The 17,675-nt window shown below is 38.1% G+C and overlaps 1 protein-coding gene across 2 annotated transcripts in view; it reads left to right on the top strand.

Moving 5' to 3' along the window:
• MGAT5B (alpha-1,6-mannosylglycoprotein 6-beta-N-acetylglucosaminyltransferase B) overlaps window positions 1-17,675 on the top strand; it is a 256,643-nt gene that overhangs the window by 95,035 nt on the left and 143,933 nt on the right. For both annotated transcript variants that reach the window (XM_026667540.2, XM_087955715.1), the window contains exon 3: window positions 11,885-12,029. In XM_026667540.2, the coding sequence (XP_026523325.2) occupies window positions 11,885-12,029 (145 nt within the window). The remainder of the gene's footprint in view (window positions 1-11,884; window positions 12,030-17,675) is intronic.

The following is a 17,675-nucleotide window of genomic DNA, read 5'->3' as shown; positions in this document are numbered from 1 at the left end:
TCATCTGTTGAGGTAAAGTGACCTCTCCAACAGGAAAGAGAACACAGCCACCACAAAACAAAATCCTTCTTTATTCCATTAGTCAGTCAGCTAGCAGTCCCTAAGCAACAGATTCAGGGCTTCAGGTAACTGTTTCCTCCTATGAACTACCTGAAGTAAAGTTTGGAACTGTCTGTTCTATTATGAAACCCATGCTTTTTCCTGGAAGGTGTAAAACAACACAACTTTGTAGAATAAACAACTCTCTTTGATGGGGAAATAAAATAAATTATGACAATTTATCACATACTGTATCCAGTATTAAGACACAAGGCATCACGATTACAAAGTCAACATGAACTGGAATAGCTCCTGTTTTTATTTATGCTAATATATTTAGCTCTGCTCTGGATTACTATGCTGTCTAATCAGATGAAGAGTTGTGGGTTGCCATCTTTTTGTCTATAAATATGACAGGATTCTGTCATGATCGATCATGCTTTCCAAACTAATCTGCATCGATGCTTAGATTCTGGCTGTCGTACTGTCTCCAAGGAATTAAGATGCTTCTGTTTTGGTTGCTTTGATTAGCAAGGAAGAAGACAATCTGATACCCACAGAAAATTAGGGCTACAGCTTCCACACTCTCAAACTAATACAATTAATGACCAGAGATTTAGGAGGTTGCCTCTGAAAAGCAGGACTGGAATAGGACTGTGGAGAACCAACTCTTTATTTATTTATTTATTTATTTATTTATTTATTTGATTTGCCAATTGTTTACAAGATAATAAGTATAAGTGTATACATAGTTGTGAATACATGAAATGGGTACATATAAGAAAAATAAAAGAAGAATAAGAGAAACAATAGGACAGGGACGGTAGGCACGTTGGTGCGCTTATGCACGCCCCTACAGACCTCTTAGGAAAGGGGTGAGGTCAATAGTAGACAGTCTAAGGTTAAAGTTTTTGGGGTTTGGGGAAGAAACTACAGAGTCGGGTAGAGTATTCCAGACATTGACCACTCTATTGCTGAAGTCGTATTTCCTGCAATCAAGTTTAGTGCGGTTAACTTTGAGTTTGTATCTATCGTGTGCTCTTGTGTTGTTATGGTTGAAGCTGAAGTATTCATTGACAGGTAGGACATTGCAATGTATGATTTTATATACCATGCTTAAATCAGACCGAAGACAGGCGTAATTCAAGGTTTTCTAGTTCTAGAATTTCAAGTCTGGTGGCATAAGGTATTCTACAATGAGTAGAGGAGTGGAGAACTCTTCTTGTGAAATATTTCTGGACTTTCTCAATTGTGCTAATATCAGATACGTAATGTGGGTTCCAGACTGATGAACTGTATTCGAGTATTGGTCTAGCAAATGTTTTGTATGCTCTGGTTAGTAGTGTGATATTACCAGAGAAAAAGCTACGTAGGATTAGGTTAACAACTCTTAATGCCTTTTTGGCTATGTAGTTGCAGTGGGCTCTAGCACTTAGATCATTAGAGGTGAGTATTCCAAGGTCCTTTACAGAGCTTGGGTCATCAACAAGATCTTGACTATTCAGCTTGTATTTTATTTTCTGATTTTTTTGCCAATATGTAAGACAGAGCATTTATTTGTTGAGATTTGAAGTTGCCATTTGTTTGACCATTCTGATACATAGTCAAGATCTTTTTGTAGGGTAGCAGTATTGTCTGTGGTATTGAACAGCTTTACATCATCAGCGAAAAGAACGCAATTGCTCTTGATATGATCACAGAGGTCATTTATGTAGAGTATGAAGAGAGTTGGTCCTAGAACACTGCCTTGGGGGACACCACTATTGACAGGTACAGAATTTGATAGGACGCTCCCAATTTTGACCATTTGTTGTCTGTTTGCCAGGAATGCTTCTATCCAGTTATTCAGTTGTCCAGAGATACCATAGGATTTTATTTTTAGGAGTAGTTTGTCGTGTACCACTGAATCAAAGGCTTTACAGAAGTCTATGTAGATTGCGTCTATTGCTTTGCCCTGGTCGAGTTGTGTCGTCCATATGTTTTTGCAGTGTAAGAGTTGCAGATTACAGGATAGTTTTTTTCTGAAACCAAATTGTTTATTGGAGAGTAGGTTGTTTGTCTCTAAGTGGAGGATGATGGATTGGTTAATAATTGATTCCATGACTTTACAGGTGTCGCAGCATAAGGAGATTGGTCTGTAATTTTCAACTAGGCTTGGGTCTCCTTTTTGAAGATGGGGATGACTGTGGCTTGTGACCATAGGTTAGGCAAGGAACTGGTCCTGAAAGATTTTTCAAAGATTATGCTTAGAGGTTTGGCTATGGCAGTGGATAGCTTTTAAAGAAGTAGGCACATATTCCATCAGGTCCAATAGATAGAGATGGTTTTAGATTGCGTAGTGCTTTTTCAACATTGTCTTCTGTAAAATCGATATGTATTAGATCATTGTTGTTATCTGTGGTACGGCTAGGAAATACTGGGCATGATCCATTGCTGTTTACAAATACTGAGCTGAAGAATGTGTTAAAGATGTTGGCTTTAGTGGTGTCGTCATTGCAGTCTTTACCATCAGGTCCTATCAAGGGTGGGATAGACCTTGAGTCTTTTAGTTTGTTGTTTACAAAATTGTAAAAAGCACGGGTGGAATTGGTGCTTAGAAGGTTTTCCTCTTGTTTAATGTGATAATTGATGCATTCGGTCTTTATCTGGTGGCATAAATTTTTGTATCGGCTTTTGAAATTGGCAACGTGACCAGATTTGTTTTTCCGCCAGAGTGATCTCTTTTTGGATTGAAGTTTCCTTATTGTTATGGGTAATCTGCTTTTTGTTTTGTTTTGGGAGTTGTTGTTGGTACATATAGTTTGATGACTCTTTTGACTTCAAGTAAAAATATGTTGTAATGGTCTTCAACAGTATTGCATCCAGTGAATAGAGATTGCCAATCAAGGGATGAGAGATCGTTGTCTATAAGATCATAGTTGCCTTTTTGAAGTTACAATTGGGGATTACATCATTGTGGTGATTTTTGTGTGGGCGTATGTTGAGACAAAAGTCAATCATATTGTGGTCACTGCTGGAAAAGGGTTCTTTAGTTTGTATTCCGTAAATTAAATTCAAACTATTGCAGAAGATGAGATTGAGGCAGTTGTTTAGTCTAGTGTTGTTGGTTACTAGTTGTTCCAGTCCCAGATTTGTAATAGCATTGTAGAAGGTTGTGTGTATGATTTCAGTTGTACAATCATTTAGGGTCCAGTCAATATGAGGTAGATTGAATTCACCAAGAAGGATAAAAGGGTATGGGCAGGATGCAGCCCATGTTAGTAATGTATTTAGCTTGTTTACATGTTCGATGTCATAATCAGGTGCTCTGTAACATAGTAAGAGTAACATAGTAAGAATTTTTCCAAATTCTTGGATAAGAATTCTTTTATTCAAGCCAATGTCACTGGGTCAGTAACTGTGTCAGCATAGCCTCCCTTACAGGATCGTTGTGAGATGCACAACTGTACCTGTCATCTTGGTGTTCAGGCAAGATAAACATACTGTAACTAAATTATTCAAGTTGTAACTCTCCTTGGTTGCTTTTTCATTTCCTTCATGCAATGCTTAAACTCACAAAGTGAGTTATTTTGCTATAAAGAATGAATATATTTTGCAAATCTCTAGCTCAATCCTACTCTTCATCTGTGGGAGGTATGTTTATATAACATTCATAGGATCTACCTGGGAGCCAAATAATTTAATACCATCCCTTTTGCATCATATATCACTGCCAGCCAAGGAGAGTGTGGAATGAGAAGTTAATGTGTGATTTTGCAAATGATGTATGAACAAGGACATTGCCTGGGGCAGGTCTTTGCAAGGCTAAAAGTTGCAACTTAGTCACGTCTCTTGGTAAAAGTCTATTGGTAATGTGTTTATATAAACTGGAAGTACAATATATTAAAGCCACAGACACACACTGCAATGGCCTTGTCACCACACAAGCCTCTGAGGACTGGAGATTGGTTGTCTTTCCTAGAACGAAGTTCAGTTTTGATTAACTTTGAAGTTAAAGAAGATAGGTACTCTGTTTTGAAGCTGGTTTATAACAGAAAAGGGTACATAGGGAATTTATTTTGTGTACATATTGATTTGTAATAATGCAAAATGCATGTTTTACCATTAAAATACAGTATTTTAACTAGTCACACGAAAGAAATTACAGTTGTAATATGTTTTTGTGAGAAACGTGTTGATAATATATAGTTACATGTTTGTGGATGTGTATATAGGTAGAAAAATAGATTATATACTCTCTGCAACTGGGCCACGCCCTGTTCCGATCTCAGTTCTCCACTGTTGTTCCCTGACCCATATTGGAGTCCAAACAGAACTGTCCCACAATCAGCAATGAATAAGCTAAAACCTGGCCTGGAACCTGTGAACCCAGCACATTACATTTCCTAATGAAAACTGACAGGGTACAGATCTGTTGGGATGGATTGAGGCCACTGACCTCCTCATACATGTCTATAAACCATATCCATTAAAACTACTAGCTATCTTCTTCTGACCCCATTTTCAAGCCAGAACTTGAAACCTTGACATTTTCTGGGCTCAAAGTAGGGTGCTTCTGTTTTTTAAATTATGAATGTATTATTTTGCTGATTCTTCTATCTGTCCCTCTATGTTTTCTCCTATTTCTACTTTCCTTTCTCTGGAGTTCCATATAGAGTCTAAGTATTCAGTGAGCTGAATTTTATCTGGTATTGAATTGTGCTGCATTCAACAGTCTTCCTCTTGAAAACTAGGCATTGCTTAAGGCAAAATACAAATAAAAATTAATGTACAAAAAAGCCCCTGAGAGACCTGGGAACCATTTATGTGAAATGCCGTCCTGCCAGTGATGGGATTCAAATTTTTTTACTACCGATTCTGTGGGCATGGCTTGGTGGGCATGGCAGGGGAAGGAGACTGTAAAATCTCCAGTCAGAGGTGGGATTTGCTGGTTCTCCAAACTACTCAAAATTTCCGCTACCGGTTCTCTAGAACTGGTCAGAACCTGCTGAATACCACCTCTGCGTCCTGCCAATTCTCTTCTATTTCTGATTTGTTCACACACTCAAGACCACATCAGATTTGAAGGGAAGGCATGAAGGAAGCATTTTCTTCCAGCCTCTGCCTCTTCCTAACAATGGAAGAAGCATTATTAACTGGCCCTTTAACTACCCTTTATCCAGACCATTGTAAAACATATATCTGAAAGAAGTATTACTCCTTATTACATCTCCAAAAAGAATGTTGTTTCTAACAGCCCTTTTCTATACAAGCAAAATGGAGTTTAGTACATTCTAATTGTTTTCACAATGTTCTATGCTTACTGAATTTGGGGAGATTATAAAAATAAGATGGTGCAAGAAAAGCTAAAATGTTCAGGAGATAACATTCTCTTAAATTATATACCTATTACATGGAATTTGAGAACTGGACTCTCTGTGGATTCTGAAAATAGATTCTTTATGCCATTACTATGGCCATAAAACTGATATTGCAGCATTGAAAAGATAAATATATGGCCCCTTTCATGCAGTGAACTGAAGATTGGATTGCACTTGCCACCTACAAATGTATTGCCTATAGTTGTAGACTTTGTATGGAATATGTGACTCATTTATAAAAAATACAGTAGTTTAAGAATACAATAGTTATATAAGTGTATTAGGACTATATATGTACTTGTCCCAAAGGTGCCTTTTCAAGAGACAACTGGGCCTTGTTTTTCCTTTAAGATGTTTTGCTTCTCACCCAAGAAGCTTCTTCAGTTCTGACTGAATGGTGGAGGAAGGATTTATATTCCTCACAGTTGTCTGGTCATTAGCCTTCTTTCTGAGAGTTATTGAGGCCACTTGGAGGTTTATCTGTATCCTTGGGGTCACCCGCATAGTGCAAATGGGTGTGGAACCTTCTTGGAACTGCTGAAACGACCGTATTGTAACAGGAGAATGTACTTGTACTTGAATAATATTCTCGTTAGATAAGCATATATAGAATTGTTAACTGGTTCCTGGTAAAATGATTTATTGCACTGTGTTTTTTCTCTGTCATATTTCTTTCATTTTTTCTTAAAGCTTTTTTATTGATTATACAGCAATAAATAATAATAACAATAAAAAAAATCATATTCCAGGCCAACCAATCCCATCTTATGCTAAATCAGTTTTTAAAACTACAGTTTGCTGACTGAGCAACAATGGTGTAAATTTGCATAAATCAAGCTCAAACCAAATCTCATTTATGATTATCTGCTACAATGAGTATTGGGTATTAGGCTTACATGTCTTTAAGCTCCCTACTTTTCTCACCAGGAATCATTTAAAGTAGGGCAGGATATATTTGTGGCGCATAGGAAAGTTCTTGGGCTCCGTCCTCTTCCCCCCCTTTTTTTATTCTCATGGTCTTGGGATGGAAATTGATTTTGTCTATCCTGTATGGGTGGGTATATGGGTAGGGCTTTATAGTAATTTATAGACCACATCACAGCATGTAGCCACCTCAGTGAAAGTATTGCAAGATGATCTGGGGTGAGGTGATCATATAAACATCATTGAAGAAAAGAAATGAAGTCAGAACAGTTTTGTATCCAAACTGCATATGCTAGCTCAGGGGTCTCCAACCTTAGCTTTGCTGGCTGCGGAATTCTGGGAGTTGAAGTCCACAAGTCTTAAAGTTGCTAAGGTTGGAGACCCCAGCTTGCTTGTATTTTTTTCTTATTTAAGAAAAAAAAAAAAGAACCTTCTTGGTGGTGGCACCTTCTTTATGGAACATCATTCCCCTGAGATATGGTTGCCTCCCATTCTCATCCAAAAAGCTTGGGGTTCGTCAGTGGGTCTGGGGACCCCACATGGAGACACAGCCCATTAAATAGCTGATTTGATCGTGTTATTGCTCCCATGGATGTGGGGTCTGTTTTTTTAAATGAGTTTTTATTACATGGTGGATTTTTTTAAATGTTGTAAATCAGCCAGAATCACCTATGTGAGTTGGGTGGCTATATAAATTTGTTTAATAATAATAAAAATAAATCAATAAAAAAATAAATGTACAGACACAATTTTAGAAAATGTTATTCTATTCTAAATAAAAATCATTTCATTCAAGTGGGACAAGCAGTTAAGGAGTATTCTAGTCTTTTTCCTCAATTGTTGATAAAGACCCCATATATTATTCTTATGATACTTTATCTAAATATTTCATTTAATCAATCTTGGTTACTCTTGGAAACTTCAGCAGGGTCTGATCTATTTAGTAGTGGGATGAGAGACCACTGAGAAATCATGTGCTACGAACCAGATTGGGAAATATCTTGGAAGTGTGCTTGGATGAACCATTTTTATATTGCTGTCAAGGAACAACATAGATGTGTCCATGAATTCACTAGAAATCACATTCAACTTATGAGAATTTATCTTATCTGGATCAAACAATCTGTCAAACAGGAGAATGTCCTCTGATTGCCTTTTAATAAAGGACTATCTATAACACAAATTTTATGGTCATTATAATTCAAGGGTAATCTTAAGAACAGAGGCCTGACATCTCACACACGAAAGAGCCCATGGAGAAGGAAGCTTGTTGATGTTCACAAGGTTACCATTTGTGGCAGAACTTCCCTTCCCAACTGAAAGATATGTTGCCAAGAAAAATAAGTCTCTCTTTTTTTAAAAATAAATAAATGAGTTTTTAAAGCCAACTGGAAATTCTTCACTAAAACAAGGAAAAGGCATCTCCTATTATTGGACAGATCACTCACATTGAAGGCAGGCTAGTACTTAATCAAATATGTTGCACTGCTGCTATTGTAAAGTTTTGATGGAGTTTTGAGCCACCTTCTGATGTCTTTGTTTTTTTAAATTCTCCAGAAATTAAATGGCTGATGTGAATATGGATATGAAGTAATGGGAAAAAATCCAATTGCTTAATTTCTACATGTCAGGTTGTTCTTAAAAACATTGGAACAGAACTAGTTAAGAATTTGGCAGTCCCAACAGCATCAGGGATTCTTAATTATCTCGGCTCTCATTTGGGGGTGGGTGGGAAATAAGCATGTAAACAATAACAAAGTTGTTATCCTTGGTGTATTGAGTTTAGTTGGAGAGAAAGACATTTTAAATTATTCAGGAAGATTTAACTGAATAACTTCATACATTTTGTTCGCCTGTACATTTCATTTTTCTATCATAGGGGATTGGGTCAGCTCTTTTCTTTGTAATATAAAAAAAAATCTGCAAAAATATATGCATTCAGTATGCACTTTCTCCTAATAATATTCATTTTTAAATGCATTTCACCTAATGTATGCACTCTTGCAAGCAATTTTCTCCAATGTGGTATATCTTTAATGTATTTTTCCATAATAGGATACTGTAAGGTTTTTTGTTTTTTTTAGGGGTGGACGTTTTGGACAATTTCAGAAGTAGATACTGGGGAAATTTGCATGAAAATGCAAAGTAGATTTTAACATCCCTAGCTCAGATGGCCATACTTCTGACATTTTTTAAATGTCTTAACAGCTTCATTGTAGATATATAGAACTCCATATAGCTATAGTATTATTTTTCTTAGCCAATCTCTGCACAAGAAAATTGGTCTATTTATGCTTTGCCTATTATAATACAAATTTTGCTAAGAATTAAAACTCCTCACAAAGGTCATGCAATTAATAACCTGAAATTTAAATGATAACCATTGTGGACCTGAATCTTGATTCCCAAAATATGTCTTAAAAGAGCTAGTATGGTATGGGGGATGATTGGTTGAACTAGGATCAAGGAGACGTAGGTTCCATTATGAACAGAAACCTTTTCAGTGTCTATGGCGCTGTCACTTTCCTTCAGCCCAGCCTACTTCATAGGATTGCTGTGTAGGAATATAATGAAGGGAGATACCTTGTAAAATGTTTTGAGCTCTTGGAGAAAAGGATGGATATAAATCTAACCAAGTAACAGAAGTAAAAATATCAATAAAGTAAATATTAGGAATCTTACACTTTGATTGGCAAAATCCAGACAGCCCCTAGATGGCAGCAGTAGAGTAGAAATTTTGCCTCCCAGATATGGTATTCTACATTGGAACATTGGGGCACACTGCATTTTACTGTTTGATGGCAGGTCTATGTTTGAATGCTAGGGAAAATATGCATTACATTACAGTGTGTCTGTAGGTCCCCAATTGTTTCTCTTGTCCTCTCACCTCCCGCTGCTTTGTAAATGAAAATTTGTTTTAAAGAAGTAGAGAAGAATGAAATGACAGCAATAAATTTGATGAGTAACTTAGCTTTGTAGGGGCTGTACATATAAATATTATACAGAACGAATTTGTTCTCTGTCCTTTACTTTCATCTCAAGGTCTTTCTGGCATTATCATGAAAGAAACAATAAAAAAAAAACATAGGCTTGGTTTCTAAGCCAACATGATAAAGAAATCTATGGATAAATGTATTAAGTAATGAAAGTTAATGCTGTTTGTAATGTTCTCTGAACGTGTTTGCAAGAAGTAATTCCCATAGCTGTGGAAATATTTATTGAGTAACAAGCCTAAGGTTACAGCACAAATCCTGGAAATGCCAAATTATTGATACAACTTTGGTTGGGTGGCCATGTTAGACTATTACATCAAAAATAAGAATCGTGTGATAGATCAAAGACAAATTCTTAACACATAAATATTTGTGTCCCACCTTCCATTTCACCATGTATATTGATTGGATTCCTCAGAACTATACCTAATACTCTCTTTCTTCAGCTCTCACCATTTTAAATGTAGCCAACTACAAACTTTAAGGACTAGAGTTTTATTTATTTATTTATTTATACTTCTCTGCTGGTCCTGCCAAACCAACTGGGAATCAGTTCAATTCTCAGCACTTTGAATATGGAAACAAGAAGGACTTCTTGTATGTACTTATTAATCAGGTTCTACTTTTAACATTCCCAGGATTGAGGCAGAGGTTTAAATCTCTGGACCACAAATGAATAGAGTAGCACAAGAATAGGTAGTCCTCAACTTATGACCACAATTAAGTCCAACATTTCTATTGCCAAATGAGACATTTGTTAAAGTGAGTTTTGCCCCATTTTATGACCTTTCTTTCTTGCCACAGTTGTTAAGTGAATCACTGCAGTTGTTAATTAGTACCACGGTTGTTAAGTGAATCTGGCTTCCCCATTGACTTCGCTTGTCAGAAGGTCACAAAAGGTGACACTGGGACACACAACGGTCATAAGTATGAACCAGTTGCACGAGCATCTGAATGTTGCTCATGTGACCATGGGAATGCTGCAATGGTCATAATGTGATAGCTGGTCATAAGTCACTTTTTTCAGTGCCATTGTAACCTTGAACGCTCACTAAATGAGCTGTTGTAAATTGAGGACTACTTATAGTACTGAAAAGCACACTCTCTTTATTTTAAAGTAGAGGACTGCAAGCTACAAATACAACTTTCTCAGTGGGCTGTTTCTGTGAAGGTTGTTGCATTTTGTTGTGCCAACCTGCTTCTGCTGTCTCTACTGCTCGTAACTAACAAAGTGTTCACAGTTTGCCACAGCGCTGACACCATCCAGTCCTGCCACTGGGGAGGGGAGCTTCAGGTACCTACCTTCCTGACACCTCCAAAATCTGAAGGATCAGAGGCAGCAAAGCTGCATCATCTCACATGAGCAAGTCATTGATGGTTCTTCGAGTGTTAGTATACCAAACGTGGCAGGATAGATAAGCAAGACAAAAAAAAAATAGAACTTACTTTTAAAGCCACTTTTAAAGCTTGTTTGTTTGAGCATATACCTCATTGGGTTGTTTTTTTTAAGGCTCTGTCCCAGATAATCTGGAAACTGCTATGTTGTCTTTTTCTTACTTGGCATTCTCTGCCTTAAAAGTTATGCAGGGATAATATTTGGAAAAATATATAGCCACTAAGCTGAAAATTGGCAGGATTAGAAAATGAAGGTGTTTCAAACGCTCTGAAACTTCTTATTGGAGACTAATAGAGAAGCTCAACTCAGTTTTTCTATGAATACAGATCCCTCATATCCAGGACATAAACTGTCTCAATTCCTTCTCTCAGAACGATGCTATATTGCACTGCACACCAGAACAACTAGATACAAGAACAGTTTTTCCCCCGAAAGCCATCACTCTGCTAAACAAATAATTCCCTCAACACTGTTCAACTATTTACAAAGTCTGCACTACTATTACTGTTAATCTTCTCATCACTCCTTATTGCCCATCCCCTCCCACTTGTGACTGTATGACTATAACTTTGTCGCTTGTAACTTTATGATTTATATTGACTGTTTCTTAGTATGATTTGATTGCTTATTGTACCCTATAACTATTATTAAGTGTTGTACCTGATGATTCTTGACTCTTGACGAATGTATCTTTTCTTTTATGTATACTGAGAGTATTTACACCAAGACAAATTCCTTGTGTGTCCAATCACACTTGGCCAATACAGAATTCTATTTCTATATTCTATATCTATACTGAATCTATGAATCTGAGATTGCAAACTCAGCTGTATTCATGACTTCTTTGCCTATTGAATCAGCACTTTGATCTCAATCAGGACCGAGTCACCCAGGCCCATCACAAAATGTTATATTTGCTTTTAGGGGGCCACCAAGGTTATTGTGTTGTTTTTGCTGAGAAGAAGCTAATCCAAGAACAGAGCATAGTACCATGTAGTAATGTGTGTCAGATCAAAATCTTGTCAGCAACTCCTTCCCGCCTTTTCCCCATTCACAAGAATTAATGTTTGCCCTTTCCATCTGTCTGAATGTATCTCTGCTGCTTCTTGAGCACCACCATAGAATGTTCTTCTGTTCCTTTCTCTTTCTCTTGCTTTCCTGTATGACTGCAGTGATGGGGACTCTGGAGTCCAGAGGAGTGCTGAGGAAAATGAGTGATATGCTGGAGACAATGGTGAAGAGGATGGAAGTGCTAGCCAGGCTGGAGAATAGCACAGAGTTCCGGAAAGGGGAAGAAGCCCATTTCCCAATGGACAGGTCAGTACCTATGGACTGAACAGTTGATCTGGCATCTCCCAGTGTCGTCCAATATCTTCTAGGTTTAAGGATTGAGGTCAATCCATCGCTCCACATGGGATTGATCTGCATGAAGAACGAATGTTTATGTCTGCATGGCTCCAATTTCTTGGCACAATTAGGTGTGTAAATCATTATGTGGAGTACAGAATATAGTTATGGTCTCATAATGCACTAAATTGATTAACAAACCACATGAATTGGGTTTACTGATTGTGAGTTCCAGTCCTGCCTTAGTCATGAAAGCCAACTGAGTGACCTTGGACCAGTCACACTCTCTCAGCCCAACTCACGTTACAAGGTTTTTATTGTGGGGAAAATAGGAGGAGGAAGATATGCTTGCCACCTTGAGTTATTTGTAAAAAATAATAAAAGGGGGATATAAAAACACGTGAAGCAAAAACAAAGCTCATTGGGGCTTAGTGTGATGACCTGGATATATTATGATAGTTGGGTTTTAGCTTAGCCACTGTGGTTTGAAAACGACATTTATGTTTAGCTTACTATGTACATGTAATTTATGAATCTCTGTTCACTGAGTGGTACAGGTGGTATATCAAAAAGAGAAGCAAATCTAAGCTTATGTTTGAGGTCAGAATGCAACCTGGGGTTGCAGGTACCATATCACCCTTGTGTTCCTTTACTTGTCCTGGCAAGCAAGATTTTAACATGGTTAATTGCAAAATGAAGAAGGGAAAGAGAAAACAGAATGTTCAAGGGACACTGTTAGGAGAAACAAATTGCATACTATTTTCGTGTGTGTGTGTGTGTGTGTGTGTGTGTGTGTGTGTAAAAATTCTATAGCATGAAAGACCCAGCCATTCTAGGGGTTCATTACATGTGATTTCAGTAAAAATTACATTGTGCTGTCCAGTGGTGGAATTCAATTTTTTTTACTATGGGTTCTGTGGGTGTGGCTTATTTAGTGGGTGTGGCTTTGTGGTCATGTGACTGGGTGGGCATGCTTGGTGGTCATGTGACTGGGTGGGCATGGCTTGGTGGTCATGTGACTGGGTGGGCATGGCCAACTCAATGTCACTCATATCAAGGGGTGTCTCACCTGGCCCCTTCCCTCCCAGCCATTCCTTGTCATCCAGCCTCAACTTATCGATAGTTCTGTAAAAATGTTGTTCACCTTTTTTGACTTTATTATCTGCATACTATAGATGTACTTTCATGGACCACTGAAAGGAGGAAATGGCTCACATGCTTTACTCAAGAGTGTGATAGGCAACAGGCTTGCAAACCAATGTATTTTCAAAGAAGCAATGGATGGAAACTGAACAGAGAGAAGCAACCTAAAACTAAGGAGAAACTTTCTGACAGTGAGAACAATTAACCAGTGGAACTGCCTGTCTCCAGAAGTTCTGGGTGCTCAATCACTGGAAGTTTTTAAGAAAAGACTGGACAGCCATTTCTCTGAAATGGTATAGGGTTCACCCCAAGGTCCCTTCTAAGTATTATTCTGACACCTTTCCCAGGATTTCTACTCAGAGTTTGGCATCCTCAGTTTTCTTGCCTGAGCTGGGGGTCGGACTAGAAGACCTCCGAGGTCCCTTTTCAACTCTTGTTAAACAATGTGTATTTTATGCTCTGGACTATTGACATTGAATGCATGTAAACCCTGAAAAATATGTGGTAGCCCTGGGCAAAAGAAAGGCAGAAAAATCAATCTAGGTGTAGGGACAGTGTAAAATATTAACACATGATAAATAATGGAACAATTAAAAATAACAGCACAGAGTTTTATCTCTCTCTCTCTCTCCTAATTTTTCTTTCTTTCTTTCTCTCCCTTCTTCTCTCTCTCTCTCTCATACACACACACACACACACACACACACACACACACACACAGCACTTAACAGACAAGCATTTTGGAAGCAGCTCCTTTAAATTTCTCCAAGGCTGGAGTAGATTCCCCCACCCCCTCTGTCAGCCCGCACTCCTTCTCACTCCAGACACTTTAACTCACATGGGTAGTGAGTGTATATACGTATACATATACATATACACATACACATACACACATACAGGTTTTGGCGTGTTCGGGTCTTTTCCCGTGTAAGATTGAGAGTATCTTGGCTCTCAATATATATACTGAGCCTCAATTTAATTCAGACTTATTTCTGAGTCACCAGACTTATGCTTGCACTGTATTTTGTCATCATATATTTTCTTAAAAAAAGATAACACAGCTGCCAAGGTTCATAATATAGAGTAGTAATGCTCCAAATTGATGGATTGATCATCATTGATCCACACCTATAAATTTACCTCAAATGTTAACAGTTATCAGTAGTATCAGAAGTGAAAACTAACACCACCCGTTAGATGCTGAATATTCAACAGATATTGGACATCAAGGATTTATGTGATCAGTGGACTTCTACTGTATCACAAACCCCAAGGATTGAAAGTAAAATTGCTGCATGCTGTGGTGATAAGCTGTTTATTATTAGACACTGTGCAGATTCCATTTGTAACGGTGCTCAGTCCTTTTCCACGTTTAGCTCATTGTTTTTTCTCTCCAGGAATTGCCTTTCTGAGAGAGCCGTTCCCTGCTTTTCACAGGCGGTCTACTCTCACCAAAAAAAAAAAAAGGGGGGGAAGGAGGCAATAAAAAGCAGGAGAAGCCTTAGTTTTTGGCTTCATTCCAGCTCAGTAGTCCAAGCCTGCTTTGAAGAGCAATTTCCTCTTTAATGCAGCTATGGGCTGCTTTGAAGTTAAGCTTTGATTAAGTTAGTAGCAAATAAGTGGGTGGCAATGTTGACTGCTGGGTTGCTTTGGCAATCTTTCCTCCTCCTCTTCCCCCCCCCCCACTTTCTTTTAGAAACAAAACTGAAGCTTCTTCCATACTTTCTTCTGATCTCAGAAAGGAAATAGATGAGCAATGAAACATATGAATAATCAATAATATGAAAAATCAATGCAGGCTTTGGATAATCTTTTAGGAAGCTTGATAGATTGCATTGCATTAAGGCACACATATCATCGAGTTTTGCAGAAAACGAATGTGTTTATCTCTCCCTCCCCCTCCCCTTTTAAAAAAAGAGAAGCCATCACTATATCATTCTCCAAGCGCCAAATAAACTGTGACTTAAATGTGTTTTAAAAGTGCTGTAAGTAATGTGCCTTTGACTGATTTTACTCTACTTGAGAGTTATTACAAGGACGGACTATTTGACCTTGATCTGAAATTAGACTTTGATGGACTTTTGCTGAATTACAGGGGTGCTATGAAATGTTTGTCAGTATTCAAAATTTTTGCAAAATGTAAAGACATTGAACAAGGCTACAAAAACATGCGACCAAGGGTTGCTGGTTAGAAGATAGTAAAAATTTGCTTTGTTGCCTTTTGATTCCTGACAACTGCCTGGATTAGTCCCTACTGTTTCCTTGGCAAGTTTTTAGTTTAGTTTACTTTATGGTCATTGCACCTCGTACAACGAAATCGAACACCATCTTCAGTGCACATCATGACCATGACAATAAACAAACACACATCCTTCACACTGCACACATTGAACCGAAAACCCCCAACACCCCACAAACATTGAACTATACAGTAGAATTCAACATAGCTACTGCCCTGGGATAGAAGCTGTTTTTCAGCATATTTGTCCTTGTTTTTATTATTCTGTACCATCTGCCAGGTGGTAATAGTTTAAAAAAAGGGTGCGCAGGATGAGATGGATCCTTGAGAATGTTTTGAACTTTCTTAAGGAGCTATAAAACTCTTCAAAACAGGGGAGAGGGCAACCAACAATCTTCTGGGCAATGACATTAACTCTCTGGAGTGCTTTCCTATCTGCCACTGTGCAATTAGCAAATCATACAGAGGTGCAGTAAGTTAAGATACTCTCTGTGGTACAGTGGTAGAAGGTCACCAGCAGTTTTTCATTCAGTTGTTGTTTTCTGAGAAGTCTCAGGTAGTATAATCTCTGCTGGGCCCTTTTGACCAGGGCTGCAATGTGAGCACCCCAAGTCAGCTCCTCTTTTATGGTAACACCCAGAAACTTAAAACTGACCACTTGCTCCACTTGGTCTCCATTGATAAGCAAGGGCTGGGTGTCTGATCTGTTCCTTCTATAGTCCACTATAAGTTCCTTGGTCTTATTGGTGTTGAGGACCAAGTTATTGTGTCCACACCACGAAAGCAACCGATCCACCTCGTCTTGGGAGGCAGACTCATTCCCCCCTAGAAATGAGTCCCACTACTGCTGTATCATTTGCAAATTTAGTAATAGTATTACTAGCATGAGTGGGAATACAGTCATGCACATAAAGAGTATAGAGTAAGGGACTCAACACACAACCCTGTGGTCTATCAGTGTTAAGAATAAGGGCTGAAGATATATGATTACCTAATCTGACCCTCTGTGAGTGGCCAGACAGGAAATCCCTAATCCAAAAACAGATTGAATAAGAAAGGCCAAGGTCCAGGAGTTTAGACACTAGTCTATATGGAAGAATTGTGTAAAATGCAGAACTAAAATCTACAAAAAGCATCCTCATATAGCCCCTCCTTGGTGCTAGATGAGTCAGAGCAGTGTGAAGAGTGATGGCTATAGCATCCTCTGTATATCTATTTCTTCTGTATGCAAACTGGTGTTTATCAAATGTAGGCGGAAGACCAGAAATGATGTGACGACAGACCAATTTTTTGGAAGTAGTTTGCCATTGCCTCCTTCCTAGAGCTGGCCCAAGGTCATCCAGCTGGCTTTGGACTTCAGGTGGGACTAGAACTCACTGTCTCCTGGTTTCCAGCCAGGTGCCTTAATCACTGCACCAAGCTGACTCACACAGCAAGGTAGTGCTGTCAGTATAACTGTTAAAATCACATATACAAAAGTTTGCTTGTTTGTAAGAATTTATATTTCTGATCAGCTGAAGTTTATACAATGATATTCAAAGGCAATTAAAAACATTTAAAATACCTGACTATATTAACACAGCAAAAATCAAAATGGAACTTCAAACTGCCCCAGAAAAGCAAAATAGGTTTTCAAAAAACAAAAGAGGAAAGAGATGAACATAATTTGACCTTTGGACAGCATCAATGGTAAATCATGCGTGGGTGCTTCCTGGGTCAAGATTCATTGGAATCACCTCAACTGCTCTTGACATTTGTTTAATCAACGTCAGCTTCTTCCCAGAGGGCATTTTAGCTAGTGGCAATGCTTGGTTGGGCTTAGAAGCTAAGCAGAGTCGGGCCTGATTAATACTTGGATTGGAAACTTGCAAGGTGAATGGAAAGTTGAAAAAAAATCTGAAAAATGGTAATGTCTAATTGCTTCCATACTTTTGCCAGGAAAATGTGAGAGTACATCAGGAACTAATTTTAAAGTGTGCTCTCCTGTATCTTTGATACTTTTTTTTTTGGCAGGATTGCAACACTCTGCAAAGAATTAGAACAGTTTGGTTGTCTTTTACGAAAAAGCTTTTGTAAATTTATCTATAAACTTAGAAATCTTCCTTTTCTATTTTTAATAGAGTTGCTCCTGTCTGCAAGGAACCTAATACAATATACTCAATACCCAACTTTGTACTGAGTATTCCATACACTAAGTGATTGGTTAGGGCTCATCTACATGCCAGATTGCCCCA

Source organism: Notechis scutatus, chromosome 2 (assembly GCF_049901735.1).
Source record: "Notechis scutatus isolate UNSWTSFEM ecotype Mainland chromosome 2, rNotScu1.2, whole genome shotgun sequence".
Taxonomy (NCBI): domain Eukaryota; kingdom Metazoa; phylum Chordata; class Lepidosauria; order Squamata; family Elapidae; genus Notechis; species Notechis scutatus.
Note: the sequence above shows the minus strand (reverse complement) of the source record. Positions and strands in the feature narration are given on the sequence as shown.